General features: G+C 50.3%; 1 protein-coding gene across 1 annotated transcript in view; it reads left to right on the top strand.

Annotated features, from left to right (window-relative positions):
- Positions 1–12,839, top strand: part of LMNB2 (lamin B2) — a 48,694-nt gene extending 35,855 nt beyond the window's left edge. The window contains exons 3-12 of the mRNA XM_081846207.1: positions 4,243–4,399; positions 5,398–5,523; positions 6,260–6,430; positions 6,711–6,836; positions 7,201–7,421; positions 7,586–7,874; positions 7,999–8,106; positions 8,418–8,537; positions 8,707–8,811; positions 9,472–12,839. Of these exons, the coding sequence (XP_081702333.1) occupies positions 4,243–4,399; positions 5,398–5,523; positions 6,260–6,430; positions 6,711–6,836; positions 7,201–7,421; positions 7,586–7,874; positions 7,999–8,106; positions 8,418–8,537; positions 8,707–8,811; positions 9,472–9,513 (1,465 nt within the window). The 3' untranslated portion in view covers positions 9,514–12,839. The remainder of the gene's footprint in view (positions 1–4,242; positions 4,400–5,397; positions 5,524–6,259; positions 6,431–6,710; positions 6,837–7,200; positions 7,422–7,585; positions 7,875–7,998; positions 8,107–8,417; positions 8,538–8,706; positions 8,812–9,471) is intronic.
- The last annotated feature ends 3,097 nt before the right edge of the window (positions 12,840–15,936 follow it).

Below are 15,936 nucleotides of genomic sequence, written 5' to 3'. Positions count from 1 at the left end.
ACCTGGATGTCCTCTCCCACTCTCCTGCCTTTGTCTGCCTGCACCTTATATGCTTGTTTGGCTAGCTCCAAATGTCTCCGCAGCTCCTCGTGCACCTCCTGTAGTTCTGCAGCGAACTGGTCGGCCTCTTGCGGCACCCCCTCTCCCGGTGCTACGAACCCCGGGAAGGTCCTGGGATGACGTCCATTGTTCGCGAAGAACGGCGTCACCCCCGTCGACGCAGGCTTCGTGTTCTTGTAGGCAAACTCCGCCATCGGCAGGTAGTCCACCCAAGCTGCGGGTCGCTGATTTGCGTAACATCTCAGGTACTGCTGCATGATCGCGTTGACCCTCTCGGCTTGGCCGTTGGTTTGTGGATGTCTTGCCGACGCTAGGTTGATCTTGACGTGCAGGATACCTAGAAGCTTCTGCCAAAAATTGGAAATAAACTGGCGCCCCCTATCGGACAGGATGGACCGCGGCAGCCCATGCACCCTGAACACGTGGTCGATGAAGAGTTTGGCGGTCTGTTCCGCCGTCGCCACCTTCGCGCAGGGAATGAAGTGCGCCATCTTGGTGAACAAGTCCACCACCACCAGTACCGCCGTCTTACCTCTGGAACTGGGCAGGTCAGTGACGAAGTCCAGCGCTACCCTCTCCCACGGTTGCTGTGGTGTTTCCAGTGGTTCCAGTAACCCCGCCAGCTTCTGGTGTACTGGCTTGGACCTCTGACAAGTGTCACACCTGGCGACGTAATCCGCTACCTCTCCTCGCATCTGGGGCCACCAAAAGTCCCTGGCCACCAGTTCCATTGTCTTCTCCCTGCCGAAGTGGCCCGCACTGGGAGCGTCGTGCAACTGCTGCAGAACCTTTGCGCGGAGCTCGTCGCTCGGCACGTAGAGGGCACCTTTGCGAGTTAACAGTCCGTCGCTCCTGACTGCTTCCCCCTTTGGCCCCCCTTGGCTTGACCAGGGGGGCTCCCTTTTGGGAGTCCTCCGATTCACTGGACGGACTCATGGACCATCTCGGGTCATTGTCGTCCTCCTCCTCGTCACCCTGGAATCCTTCCCCCTCGCTCTCGGTCTCCTCCCTCATCTGCGCCTCTCTCCCTGAACCCCTGACAACTGGTTATGCTGTATCAAGTTTGATTGGATTAACAAGGTTACGAGGTTTCAATAGACTCAGTCCATTGTTCTCTCAGCGGGGAGCTGTCAACAACTTATCAGAGAGCAAATGAGGCGTGGAAGAGCTCGAACTGAGCTGCTTCTGCAGAACCAAAGCGTTACATTGATTGGCTGGATGCTGCATTCGGCGCGGTCTGATTGGTTAGAACGCATCCTCATGTAAATAGAATGTTCATTCACAAAATACACTGGCTGTTTATCCGGTCTACTCATGGAAAGAATGGGGCGCAGGGAGGGAAAAGACACCTTTATTTTTGGGACTTGGGTTTCGTGTGGTGCTTGGTGAAGGGATTAGGGGATCTCTGCAGGGCAGGGTGTCCTTGAAGTCATTGCCTCGAGCCCTCCACAGTCATCCTTGGAAGTAAGACCTCATCAATATGCCCCCCCCTCCGTTCTGTAACAAATGTCTGTTGCAATCTTCAATGTCTGCTTGTTTGATTCTCATCTCTCTGCTTTCTATTTCCTTTTTTAAAAATAATATTTATTAAGGTTTTAAAGGTTACAAAAAGAAAAAGTAAAAACATCATATTAAACAACATCAAAAACAACACATCATAATAAGAAAAGAAAAAGAAAAGAAAAAAAGAAAAAGAAAGTACAAAAACAGAAAAATAAAATCCATTAAAAAAATAACACATCGAATCTTCCCATAACTTATCTTTCTCTATTTTTATCATTATGAATATCTTAACATATTTTTAACCTTTTTTCCATTAATACTAAAGTACTTATACTTAACTCCTTATAACATTTCTGCTAAAGCCATAAAGTTTCATTCCAACCATTTTCTAACACTCATTAATTTTACAATATTTCTATATATAAACTTTAAACTTTCCCAATCTTCTACCACCATCTCTTATCCCTGGTCTTGGATTCTGCCAGTCATTTCCGTCAATTCCACATAGTTCATCAACCTGGAGATCTTTTGTCCAAGGCTCTTAAATCTTTTCCAAGTCCCTTCTGCAGTTCTTCATATTCTTTGATGCTGAAGATACTGAAGAGCAGGTCCCGGGGGGGGGGCGACCCAACCATGCCCCCATTCCCTCTCGACAGGCCAGCCAACTCTCCACAGCTAGAACCAAGGTCCATACAATATCTCAAATCATGTTTCATAGCTCCTTCAGATCCAAAGGCCCCCACTCCAATCTCCTCCTGACCCAAATTCAGGACCCAAAGGTCAGTAAATCCCTGCATGAAAGAGTATCCAACCTTCCTTCTCCAGTCCAAGCAGGGCTCCAATCTTCAAATTCTGATTTTTTCTATATTCATTCATAAAAGGCCTCCACTTATAGTCCTCGATTTGCCTCTGTAAGGCTGGAGCTCCCACTTGTATTACTTTAGGTTCAACAACAACAACTTTTTCCTTCGTCTTCTCCCCAGTTTGTCCTGTCAAAGTAGGTTCCTGTGTCAAATCCTGAACAATTTCTGTACTGATGATCACTTTTTGTCCCAAATTACTCACCTTTTGTCCCAAGTTCTCAAGTTTAGTAGACATAACATCCGTCTTCTTGTGGAGCTGTTGCAACAAATAGCTTGTCTTACATAATACAGTCGTTAAGGCTCCTTCTGTCGACATTTTTAAAATCCAAGGTCAATCTCTGATTCTCACAGTTCTTATCTTGCAGCTGGAAATCCCCAGCTCCACTCCTGTAACAGTTTCAAAAGCTCCCTCTGGAGGGAAACAGTCTCCACTTGTATCAATCCTTTCAAACCCAATTTAAACTATAAAGTTAGTTTTAGTTTTCAGTTACTTTTCCTCCTTTTTATTTGCAGAATTGGAAACAATGGAAACAATATATTTCTCTTATTTAGCCATCTGTCAACAATTTTCTGATCACAGTCAATGAACTCTCCCAAGACGTCAATCTTACTGGCAGCCCGTTTCCAGGTTCAGAGCAGTGGTAATTTTATTTTTCACTCTCTCCTGCAGGCTCGCTAGGTCCAAAATTCCCCCCCCCAAGGGGGGTTTAATAGTTTTAACCAATGGAGATTTAATCCTTTACAAAAGACTTTCCAAGGCTTTTAACTTGCAACGTCTTTGCTTCAATCTATTTACAAAAAAAGGAAGGCGGACTTCCTGTTTAAGACCTTCCCGTTTCAATGCCAAATTAATAAATTTAAAGATCCAATTTTCCGTTCTACTCACGGGTAGTTGTTTAAAGTCAAATTGTCCACAGGAAAAAGTCAGCGCTCTCCGGCAACAGTGATGCGGCTTCACTCCGTGAAAGAAGCAGTCAATTCGAAGCACCGCTCACCCCACTTTGCTCCGGATCCCCAAATCAGGGTTTCTCCGCGAGTAGGGGAGGTGCAAAAGGTGCCAGCCAAATCCCAGGTTCACAAGCTTCTCCCGCCTGTGATTTCAGTGGGTCTCCGCTTTCGCCGTGGCGGTCAGATCCTAATTTCCACGGAGCAAATTCCTCTCGATTGGAGGAACTCTGCCATTGCCTGGAGGCGCCAACCCGGAAGTCATAAACTAGCCAAGTATTCTTGTACTATCTCCTTAGTTATTCTGGGCTGTGTTTCCTCTGCTGAATCATTTGCTCCAAATTCTTCAGGTCGGGCATTGTTTTCTTTATCGGAGAAGACTGAGGCAAAGAAGGCATTGAGGAGTTCAGCCCTTTACAAATGTAAAGGGCTGAACTCCTCCTTTACAATTGTAAAGGGCTGGAGGGGGGAATAAATTTTTTTTATTCATTCCCCCCCCCCCCAAAAAAAACCCTCGAGGTGCGTCCTATGGGCCAGTGCGCCCTATAGGGCGAAAAATACGGTAATTTCCAAATGTAGCCGTTCCCCACAAATCTAGGAGGTAGTTTTCCTGTCACCCTTTGTGTGTGTGTATATATGCACGTGAAAGACACAGAGGTCACATGTTTGCTATGCAGGAACACTTCCCTTGCTTGCTGTCTGTCAGTTCGGCTCTGATTGCTAGAGGCAAAATGACCTGGTGCTGCAATGCTTTGAGGAGGTGCTCTGCCCATAGCCCCAGGGTGAGGAGGGGCCAGATCTTGCAGAAGTTTGTTATGACTCAGATGACAGCGGAAGCTGCTTTTGAGTCTTCCTTTCTTTCCTTCCTTAGCTACAAAAAGAAAGATGGGGAGTGGTCCACATCTCAGGGCCGCATCAAGGAGCTGGAAGTCCTCTTCCATCGGAGCGAAGCAGAACTCACGGCAACCCTGACAGAGAAGCGCAACCTGGAGGCGGAGGTGGCCGACCTGCGTGCACAGCTGGCCAAGGTAAAGGGGGGGGGGTTACCACAGCAGAGGCAGAGAGCATCCTGAGGGAAGGGGCCTTCTGCAGTCATCTTCATCCCTGGTTCCCGATTTCCTGATCCCAGAATAGCCTGGCTGTGGGTCAGCTGTGTGCAAGGGCTGAGCTCCTGCTGCTTTGAGTCTCTTGCTGATGCTAAGATGCCAAAATGAAGTCCCGGCACCAGGTTCCTTGGCTCCAGTAGTCTGGCAGCGTGAGGAAGCCAGAGGCTGTTTCCCTCATGGCCTACTTGGAACCATGGGAATCCTTGGCTGAGTCCTTGGGGTTGTCCCAAACTTGAACAAGGCCTAAGAAATGCTGGCGTTTCAGCACCTGCCTGTAGCCGAAGGGACACGTTGGCAGGTTTCACCCCTCCCCCCTCCCCCCCCACACCATTTCTCACTCCAGGAGCTGTGTGGAAGCTGTTCCTCTCTGGACCAAATTATTCTTTGTCAGGTGCTGAAATTTGTCCTCCTGTTTGCTCTGATGGTGCTAATGTGCCACATGAGGCTCATCTTGGACGGGGACAGGGCTTCTCTAGGAGTTGCTGGCTGCTGGTGTCTGTTTTGGGGGTGGAGGCACACTATCTGGGACTCCCTCCGCCTACATGGTTGAAGTGTAACTCCTTCCACAAGGAGTACTCATAGCCAGTATTTGCATGTCTAAATTGGGATGCCAGTCTGCGGCAGTGCTGCCAACAGCATAAGGTGCTGTGCGAAGTGCTTTCTCAGAGCCCCCAGCCACCCTGCTTGGTTGCATCCAGGAAGGCTGCGGAGGCCTTGGCTCTGAATGGGCTTGGAAAAGGCACAGTCAGAATTAGGCCCCAATGCAGCTGCTAGAACTGCATGTGTGAATTGAGGCTGACCATGTCTCGTGTTGAGCCAAGAGGTTGGGCAGGGAGTGGGAAGTGTGCAGGACCCATCTCCAGCACGACTCCCCTGGACATTTGGACACTTGCTCCCCTTTCACACTCTGCCTTTCCCAGTCAGAAGATGGTCACGCTGTGGCAAAGAAGCAGCTGGAGAAGGAGACTCTGATGCGGGTGGACCTGGAGAATCGCTGCCAGAGTCTGCAAGAGGAGCTTGACTTCAGGAAGAACATTTTTGAAGAGGTAGAACCTGCTGCTGCTGCTTCTGGGTTGCTTGGGCTGCGGCTGCCATTGGGTGGGGTGGGGTGAGTGGGCAGCGAGGGAGAGGAGACAGGGCCCCCTTCTCCATCACGGTCCTGCTGGGTTTGAGCTGTGAAGGAGAAGGGTCCCTTTGAGCATGCCAGGGAAAAGTAGCCACCTGTTCCTCACATTTGTCCCCACCAGGAGCGTTTTCCCTGATGCCTTTTTTTGCTCTGGTCACCAGGGGTGTGCACCCAAGGAGCTTCATTCCTTTCCTCCGAGTCCCTCTCTTATGCTGGAGGCACTTGTGTGACCCTGTACTGGCAGCTCAGAGGTGCAAAGGGCAGGCTTGGTCCAGCACTCAGATCACTCCCCAGCCCAGATCTTGGGGCTGGATGTGAGCTGGGGACGGTGGCACCCGATGACTGGATTTCCTGGATGTCTGCAGTGGGTCATGCCCACCCTTGGGACCTGCTGCTTTGGGGCTGGGAGGCAGGAGACCTCTCCTACCACCCAATTCCCTCTTGAGGTTTCCCTGCATTTTATGAATCTTCCTGGAATAGGCATTTGCCAGCACTCTCCACACCGAATGGGCGTGAGAAAGTGAGTGTGTCAGTCTTCCTGTTGTGTTTGGGCTGGTGTTTCCTGGACGCCTTGAGGGGTGGTCCTTGAGGGCCTTGGTTGCTGCAGGGGGTCTTGCGAGCCTGAGCCCTGGCCTGGGTTTGCTCCCCACTCCCAGGAGGTGCGGGAGACACGGAAGCGGCACGAACGCCAGTTGGTGGAGGTGGATAGCAGCCGCCAGCAGGAGTGCGAGTCCAAACTCTCCCAGACGCTAGAAGACCTTCGCCGGCAGCATGACGAGCAGGTCCGGCTCTACAAGCTGGAGGTGGAGCAGACCTACCAGGCCAAGGTGAGGGAGGAGGCAGATGCTGAGGGGGCTGGGAAAGGCTTGACGTGGGAGGGGGCTGCTGTCCATTTGGCCTTGCACTCCTTCCACGTCAGCGGCCAGGAGTGCTTCTGGGCAGCTCTGTTCAAGGGGCTTCAGGAGCTCCCTCCTCCTGGAATCTGTTGCTCTCTGTGGTGCTCCTTGGCATTGGGGGCTGGGGGGGAGTGCCCAGTGCCTTGTACAGCAGATCTCCAGGCAGAAGAGCCCTGGGAGCAGCCTGACGCTTTCCTCCATCTCCCTTCAGCTGGAGAATGCCAAACTCTGCTCCGATCAGAACGACAAAGCTGCCAGTGCTGCTCGGGAGGAGCTGAAGGAGGCCCGCGTGAGGATTGAATCCCTCAGCTACCAGCTTTCAGGGCTGCAGAAGCAGGTGAGGTAAAGGCAGCCTCTCACACCCCCTTCTGCCTTCCAGTCTCAGCTCTGGACTGCCCGGGGCTGTCCTGGTCTCACAAAGCTACCTTGTACTACGTGTGCCCTTTTATACCTCCTGGAGAAGCTCCTGTGTTTATTTGTAGTAACTCCTTTCAGCTCAGGACAGTGTTTCTCATATGGGATTGTTCAAGTGTTCCTTTCCAGTTGATTGTTTCTGAGCCAGGCCTTCCCTGTGGGGTTGGCCCTGCCCTTGGGCTGGGTGAGGGAGGGGGTGCTTGCCCCCCTTTCCTTTCACAGTGCCCTTCCACCCGGGAGGCTTTCTCTCTCTGGGTCCCAGGCCAGCGCTATTCTTTCTCCTGCAGGCGAACACCGCAGAAGACCGGATACGGGAGCTGGAGGATCTGATGGCTGGTGAGCGAGAGAAGTTCCGGAAGATGCTGGACGCCAAGGAGAGGGAGATGACAGAAATGCGGGACCAGATGCAGCAGCAGCTGATGGAGTACCAGGAGCTCCTGGATGTCAAGCTGGCCCTGGACATGGAGATCAGCGCCTACCGGAAGCTCCTCGAAGGGGAAGAGGAGAGGTACAGAGGGAGGAAGCAGGGAGAGAGAGGAAGGAGCAGGGCACACATGGGTGCTCCTCTGTGTTGGGCAGTGGCGCCAGCAGCTTGGTTCTTTGGCTGGATGGGCTGCAGGCCCTTCCCTCACTGCTCTTGCCCGCTGACCCTCACCTGCCTTTCCCCGCCAGGCTGAAGCTGTCCCCCAGCCCCTCAGCCCGTATCACTGTCTCGCGGGCCACCTCCTCATCCAGCAGCGGCATTTCCGCCACCCGCTCCTCCCGGGGGAAGCGGAAGCGCCTGGAAATAGCAGAGGAGCTCTCTGGCAGTGGCTCCAGCGGGTTGGGCACCAGGAGCAGCAGTGCCAGCAGTAGCAGCACCTTCCAGACTTCCCAGCAGGCTTCTGCCAAGGGCAGCATCAGCATCGAGGACGTGGACCCAGAGGGGAAGTATGTTCAGCTGAAGAACCGCTCTGACAAGGTAGGCTGCGGGAAGAGAGGTCTTGGCTCAGAAGCACTGTTGGGGCCTTCAGGCTTCCCTTCTTGGCTGGCCTGGCCCTGGGGCTGGTTTTGCTGCTCCCTGAGTCCCGCTGCTTCTCCCTCAGGATCAGTCTCTTGGGAACTGGAGGCTGAAGAAAAAGATTGGCGAGGGAGAAGAGGTGGCTTACAAATTTACCCCAAAATATGTCCTCCGGGCTGGGCAGGCGGTCACAGTAAGTCATGGTTCTTTCCTCGGGAGAAAAGGCCTCCCCATTGGGAGGGAGGGTATTGGTTGCCCAGTATCCAGAGACCTGATCACACTCTGCCCACCTTCCGTGCCCGACGCAGAACCTCCTTGGTTCTTTCCTGCAGCCTGTGGAGAAAAGGCTCCCTGCGACTGGAGGGGTGGTCCCTGCAGGAAGTCCAGATGCCTCTGCCACTTGAAGGGCTGGCCATTGGGGTCAGCTTGGAGAGCTGCTCCCTCTGGCGTGGTGAAGGATCAAGGGTGCCCTGCCTGTGAATGAGGGAGTCTCTTTCTTGCTAGATCTGGGCAGCTGATGCTGGGGTGGCCCACAGCCCACCTTCTGTCCTTGTGTGGAAGCACCAGACCAGTTGGGGCACCGGGACCAGTGTCCGTACCTACCTGGTGAACTCTGATGGAGAGGTAGGTCCTCCGAAGGGGGGCACTGTGGGTGGGTGGGTGGGGTGCTGGAGAAGCCAAATAGAGAAGAAAAGGTTGCCTTGCTTTTGATGCAAGGAAGAAGCTGCCTTTGAGCATTCACTGAGCACCTGCTACACTCAACATGAGCTGTGTTTCTCCTACTTCTTCTCAGGAAGTTGCTGTGAGGAGTTTGACTCAGTCGTCTGCTGTGCTGCAGGACAACGGGGAGGAAGATGAGGAGGCAGAGTTTGGGGAGGAAGACCTCTTTCACCAGCAGGTAGCTGGAAGAAAAAACACTTCCACCCACCCACCAAGGGTTGAATCAATTGGGGCCTGACTGCAGCCATGGTTTGGGGGTGGTTCCAAGGAGACAATGGGGTACCTTGGTCTCTCCCAAGGGGCAGCTGCGCCCTCTCTCTCTCCCTCCCTCCCTCCCTCCCCCCCTCTCTCTCTCTCTCTCTCACACACACACACACACACACACACAGCGAGGCTGAGCAGCTTAGGCCCAGCCTTTTAGTTATCAAAGGTAACTAAAGGAGTTGGGAGTTGACTCTGCTCAAGAAGGGAAAGTGAAGAAATTGGCCAAGTCAGGAGTCTCTTCCTCCCTGGGGTGGCAGAGGGAGCGTTCCCTTTGAAAAGGGGAGGGCTTGTGAGGGTAGATTCTTGGAGGGAGGGACTCCCAGCTGCTCATCTCTGCTGTGGGTGGTGCCCAGGAGCTGCTCTTCTTTCCTTCCTGCACCCAACTGGCTGTGGCACACACCCCCTGCCTCTCTCTAGGGTGGTCGGTCCCCAAGTGGTAAAAGCTGCTAAGAGGACAGCTAGGCTGAGCTCTATCCAAGTTGCCTCTCTGATCTTTAGCCAGGGCAGGAGAGAGGGTTCTGCCAGGGCCACCTGGGGAGCTTCCTGATGCCCCTCCTTCCTTCTCTATCTCCAGGGGGATCCCAGGACCACCTCCAGGGGCTGCACCGTCATGTGAGAGGAAGGGAAACCGTCTCTGCTCGTCTTTTCTCCTTTTTTTGCTCTGCCCAGAGTCACTGAAATTATTTTTATACATTGCATATGATCACTCCTTTTTTCTTTCTTTCTTGGAGATGGTTCCTTAGTAAACTTCTTAAAGAGAGAACTTGAATCAGCCAGAACTGCCACCATCTTTTGAAGATTTGCTTTCCCTTTGCAATGCCCATGGTCTACTTTGTTGTCTTACTTGCAAGCCAAAGAGTGATGCGGCTCCAGGAGTTTCCAGGGAAGAGAAAGCATGGCTGAAGTTGTCACTCTGGAGTGGACAGTCTGCTTCTGTGGCCCTCCTGTTCTTGTACTGGGGGGAGGTGGTCAGGCGGTGACCCTGGGTGTAAGCCTGCCTGTGCCCTCAGGGGCAACCCCAGTGGTTGTGCAGATAAAACCAGGTGGCAAATGTGAGGATGAATGATATTTTCATGCCATTGACCCTAGGTGTGCCTCAGAAGGCCTGGAGCTCCTAAGACAGAATGACTCTTGAAACAGTTTGGGCAGCTCTGTGGAGCGTGGAGGTCTCAGAAGCTGAGATGAAGTGAGAAGCACTGATTTAAGGCAAGGCTTGTTTGAAGTCATTGCAGAACTTCCTCTGCCTAAGTTCTGCTGCCTAAGTTCTTTCAAGCAGGGAACAATGTCCTAACCATGTCTACTCGGAAGTAGGTCTTGTTGATTTCAGTGGGGCTTACTCCCAGGTAAGTGAGGTTAAGATTGCTGCTTCCTTGCAGAATGACCCTAGAAACAGGGTTGTATCAAATTAAGTCAAAGGCCCACTGAATCCAATGGATGCAACTCACTTGAAGGCCAGCCCTTACGAAGTCTAGATTTTGTGGGAACTGTTTCTGCCCTCAAAATCCAGAGTTGAGCCCTGACACAAGACATGTCGGATGCTGAGATTCCGCTTGGAGGTCTGTGTTGCTCCATCCTCTGCAGTAAAAAACCAGAAGAGACTTGTCTGCTTGTCTTGCCACTGGAGACTAGTGGTGAGTGGGGATGTGGGACGTCTTCTGCCGAGTCCCTCTTCCTTGCAGCTCACTCCACACTGCCCAGAGGGGGCAGAGGCAAGCTCAGTGTTGCACTGTGAGCAGTGTTGCCCCATGCCTCAATGGGTCCCTCCCATTGGGCAGCCTTGCAAGTTCCAGGGTGCTTTGTTTGGAACGGGAGTTTACGGAAGATGCTGCCGCTGCTTACTCTGCCCTGATCTGCACCACCTCCCAGAGTGAGAGGACAAGGTATGGGCAGGTAGGTGATAAGTATTTGGAGCAGGTGGGCAGTGACCCCCTCCTAGGGCAGCTCAGCTTCTCCCCACCCCACCCTTGGTCTTGCAGAATCCTTGGCACAGCTGTTCTCCACCAAAGAAGCTGCCTTGGCTGAGCAGCACCTGTCCAAAGGTGGTGTGTGATGTTCTCCCGGCAGCCCTGGATGCTCTTGAGGGGCAAGCAGGGCTGTGTCTGGGGCAGAGTTAGTGGCGCCAGCAAGCAGCATATCCCACTTGCAGCAGTGAGGGGTCGGAGCTCCTGCCACCCACTCCTGGGACCCCAGGGCTCTGGCTCAGCCCATGATGCTTTTAGTGGCACGTGTATAGAGAGGAGATATAGCCCTGCAGATATTCTGGTTCATAGGGTCTTGTGGGGAGGGTTGCCGGGCAAGGCTTTGGTGCAGAGCACGTTGGGTGGGAATGGATGGGTTGGGGAACAAAATGTCCTACTTTATATTTAAAAATAAAAACAAAAAACCCAGAGGTGCTAATATTCCACAGGTATTTTAATGATGCCACGTGGTAGAGAAGCATATTAGATTTAGAAGTTGAACTCTGTTTCATGGAGCCACTTTTGGAAAGCATTCCTTTTGGAAGTATGGCTTCTGCCTCCCCCTCTACCGCATGACGCTCCTTCTGGTCAGCTTGACCAGGGGGCTGAGGGTGTTTGCCATAGACATTGCTCTCTTGTCCCTCTGAATTCTGTTTCTCAGGTCCGGCTTACAAGCTTCTTGGCCACCTGCTGTGCTCACAGCTGCTCTTCCAAGGCCAGTCTCCTTGTTCCTGTGAATACTAAAGATGTGAAGGTGCAAATGTGCTACTGGGCTAAGCAGGCTGCTCTTCTTGTGCTGGCTTGAGCCAGGGGAGGAGGAGGGGGGTTCCTGACTGCTCTGCAAAGCAGAGCCAGGGACCTGAGCAGAGTCCCCAAGTGCTGCTGTTTGCCATGCACTTAGGGTTGCCACCGGCTGTGGAGAGCACCCTCCTCTTGGTCTCCCCCCCCCCAAACCGCCGTTCCAGAACAGTTGCTGTGAAAATACCAAGGCCAGTATCAACCGCTCCTTGCACTGTCTCCCTCGGGCTGTGTCAGGGAGTGCAGAACCAGAACCAGGAGCTGAGCGCTGTGAAAAGCCTTCAAAGGGCCGAGCCCAGCAGTGTCCAGCCTTTACGATCAGGACGACCTTGGCTAGGGTCCCACAAGGTCCCTCACCTCACTTTGAGCTGTGTTCAGCCCGGATGGATCTCGTCCCACCAATCCAGTGGTCCCCAAATCCCACTTTCTGTCTCTAGGTGGGAGCCCATCTGAGAGGCCAGTTCCCTCCCAGCCTCAGTTTCCACTCTGTTCCACTCTGTGGAGGTGTTGGGCTGCAAACTGAATATTTGGGGGCGGGGTTGCCCTTAGAAAAAGCAAATTTATATTCTCTCTGAGCTGTTATTCGCATATGGTTATTAGAAAATTTTAATGCTGCCTTGAAATGCTAAAGTCTAGAGAGCAAACCCTTAAAAAAGATGTGGAAAACCTCTGGGTTGCTTGCTGGGGGGTGGGGGTGAGTCTTTGCTTATCACCATAGCAGTAGGATGACTGAGCATGTTTCCGCTTCCTGATGTCTTGGGCAGACTGCTCTGTGGGCGAAACACACCTGCCTGCCCCATGCCCTGTCAATTGACACTAAATTCACAAGCAATAAGCTATTTGAAACTCTAAAGAAGTGTTGCAAACTTTGCCTCTCTTCATTCAGAAAGGATTTCCTTATTATAACTTTTATTTTTGTAGAGTGAATTTCTGACTTGCAGGTTTTGTTCATGAAGCAGCTGTTCTGCATGGTGACAGGAAAGACTCGGAGTCATGCTGCAGAAGAGATGGCGTTGGCATTGCCCATCCTTTGGAGGAAACTGATCTAGACGTTAGCATTTCAAATTTGTTTTGCTTTATTATGGATATGCATGCCAAATTCTGTCTTTTTCAAGGATTTGTAATATACCTTTTCTGACTGGAAACCTTTTGTACGAAACACTCCAATAAATGTTTTGCATTTTTACCTGGTGTCATTGTGGTAAACTCCTGTGAGGCAAAGGTTTTACTAGTATAGGTTATGATGTTAGGGAAGCTGAGCCTCACGAGAGACGGGCTAACTCACAGCCACCAAATGTCTTTGTGGCTTCAAACTGCTGTACCAAAAGCCAATTTCTCCACAAAGGAGTGGTGAGCAAGAAAGGTTTCTGTCCAGCTTGGATGGGTTTGAATGGCAAGGGTTTACCATGCGCACGTAGGAATATCCCTGGCCAGCAGAGCAGCATTGCATGCAAACTGGTTCTGTGCACACTGTTCTTCAGCCTGATCCAGCAACAAGGGGAGCACATGATCCAGCAGTCTGGAAATTGAGATGATTAGGACTAGAAATATTGTTATGCTGTCAGTACAAGGATTTAAACACAACCCCCTTGTCCCTTAGAAAACAATGTTTGGGGTTCCCCCAGTCCTCTAACAGATTGATGATATTTCTGCAGCAACATCTTTGCCACTAGTAGAAGAAATTGTAACTTGTTTCAAACTTTGAATAGTTTTGGCTTAGGCTTATGCTTAGGGTTAGGCTTAGAGTTAGGGTGAGGACCAGGGCTAGAGCTTGAGTTAGGGTGAGGTAGGGTTAGGGCTCTCATTAGGGTTGGAAGAAGAAGAGTTTGGATTTGATATCCCGCTTTATCACTACCCTAAGGAGTCTCAAAGCGGCTCACAATATCCTTTCCCTTCCTCCCCCACAACAAGCACTCTGTGAGGCTGAGAGACTTCAGAGAAGTGTGACTAGCCCACGGTCACCAAGCAGCTGCATGGGGAGGAGCGGGGAAGCGAACCCAGTTCACCAGATTACGAGACTACCGCTCTTAACCACTACACCACACTGGCTCGCCACTGGTTGGACGTGGAGCTAGGGCTGCCCAGTAGGGTTGGGGTCAAGGTGAAGGTTAGTTTAGGGCTAGGGTTAGGGATAGGGTTGGAGCTAGGGCTTTAGAGGTTTAGAGTTCGTGTTAGTGTTACGGTCAGGGCTATGGTTAAGGTTAAGGTTTGCTTTAGGGTTAGGGCAAAGGCTAGGGCTAAGTAGGTTTAGAGCAGGGGTAAGTAACTAAGGCCCCTGAACCAAGCCACCCGCTCAGCAAGTCCCCGCATGCTGCACAAACCAGCGCGGCATGGGTACTCACTTCTGCAGTGCAAAAATCATGTCTGTTCAGACAACAGAAATATCTGCTGGAAATCGCAGGCGTGCGTGTGCGCTCACATGCATACGCAATCCAGCACACAGAGGGATCTCTGCTGGAGTGAACCAGCCCAGGCGAGGTAAACCTTGCTGACCCCTGGGTTAGGGTTAGAACGAAAATTAGGGCTAGGGCTGGAGCTAGGGTTAGGGTTAAGTTTATTTTTTATTATTAAATGTTTATTAGTATTTTCAATAATAAAAAAAAAACAAAAAAAACCATACAAAAATAAAAACACATAAAATTTCAATTGCTTATTTTCTTTTACCTTATTTCTCGGACCTCCTCACACCTCCCCTTCCTGTATTCCAATTTAAATTGTTAGCTCAGCAAATCCTTATTACTTATTTCTCAACCTTAACTTAATAGTTTATTTTAACATATTATTATTTTACTTTTTCTCTTTAGTCCATTTCCTCAATTTATTTTTGCTAACCTTATTTTCATTTGATTTAGTTCATTTTAAAAACCAGTTTTGCCTTATCCAAACTTAAACATCAATACTTATACATCAATACTCATTCTTAAAACATTTTTCTAAGATTGACCAATATTCCCTTCCACAAATTTCCCAATTTTCACATCAATAACAAAACAGAATAAAAACAGAACAAATTATAATTATGTCCCCTTTGGATTCCCAAACTCCACCCCCCCTTTCCCGGTTTCAGTTCCCAACAAGTGTCCATCAGTCTCAATCTACTATCAGCCTGGAGATCTCACATCCGAGGCTCTTAATTCTCTCTCAGTTCCTCTCTGCCGGTCTTTTTGATAGTCCTTAATATTGAACACCAAATCTTGGAGAGGCTCCGGCCCAACAGGATCCATGTTTCTTCCAGCCAGACCTCCATACTTAAAAGTGGAGCCTATGGGGTACTCCAAATCTTGTTTCTTACTCCTTTCAAGACCAAATGTCCCCAAAGCTCCGACTTCCACCATCAAATTTGTAATACTTAGGTCTTCAGATCTCCACATAAGGAGATCTTTCCATTTTTCAATCTCCAATTCAGGGCGACTTTCCACATCAAATTTTTATCTTCCTTTGTTGCCATCATGTCAGGCCTCAAGCTCTCCTTTAACACCTGCAGAATTACAGCTCCTCCACCTTTTTCTTCAAAGACAACATCTATCTCTTCCAAATTCTCAAAGCTCTCAAGTTTCTCTGTTTGCCCAGTTGAATAGGCTTCCTGATTCAAATCCTTATCAAACTCAATTATGTTGTTTACTGTTAAGTCCAGAGTTGTAACATTTGTAGCCAAAACATCAAGTTGGCCTTGTATCTTTCCCAAGAGAACAAATGCTCTGTCCAATTCCGCCTGGATTTTCCCTCCTCCAGCCATTATTGTAATGTCCCAAAAACCCCTCTAGAGGGATTTTGGTTCCTTGATATTCCTTTCAGCTCAAATCCAAAAGTCAAATTAGTTTGTATCAGCTCTTCCTTATTTTCAAATTGTAACAAGTATAACCAGCAGAAACAACAAAAACAAAGTTCTTTTTTTCCGTCTTGACAGCTAATTTGACAGGCTCAATCAACAGGCTCTCTCACGGGGCACTCCCGGGTCCGGGGGGGTGACACTTCAGCTCCCAAAATTAGTTCTTTATCCTCCTCCTTATACTGCCAAACCGTAAAATTAAAATCTTTGACCAAAAAAGAAGAGTTCTCTCTACCCTAGTTAGCAGGTCCTTTGCTTTAAATTATTTACAAAACGGGGAGGCGGACTTCCTGTTTAAGCCTTCCCCGATCGTGCCTAATTCATAAAAAAATTTTCTATAAAGATCCAATTTCCGTACTAATTACAGATGGTTACTATACAGTCTGATTACTCACAAGAAGAACTCAGCACTCTCTGACAATGGCAGTGCGGCTTCACTCCGCAGAAGGAGCAG

Source organism: Podarcis erhardii (assembly GCF_964252035.2).
Source record: "Podarcis erhardii genome assembly, chromosome: 18".
NCBI classification, from domain to species: domain Eukaryota; kingdom Metazoa; phylum Chordata; class Lepidosauria; order Squamata; family Lacertidae; genus Podarcis; species Podarcis erhardii.
This window is presented reverse-complemented; position numbering and strand designations above follow the sequence as displayed.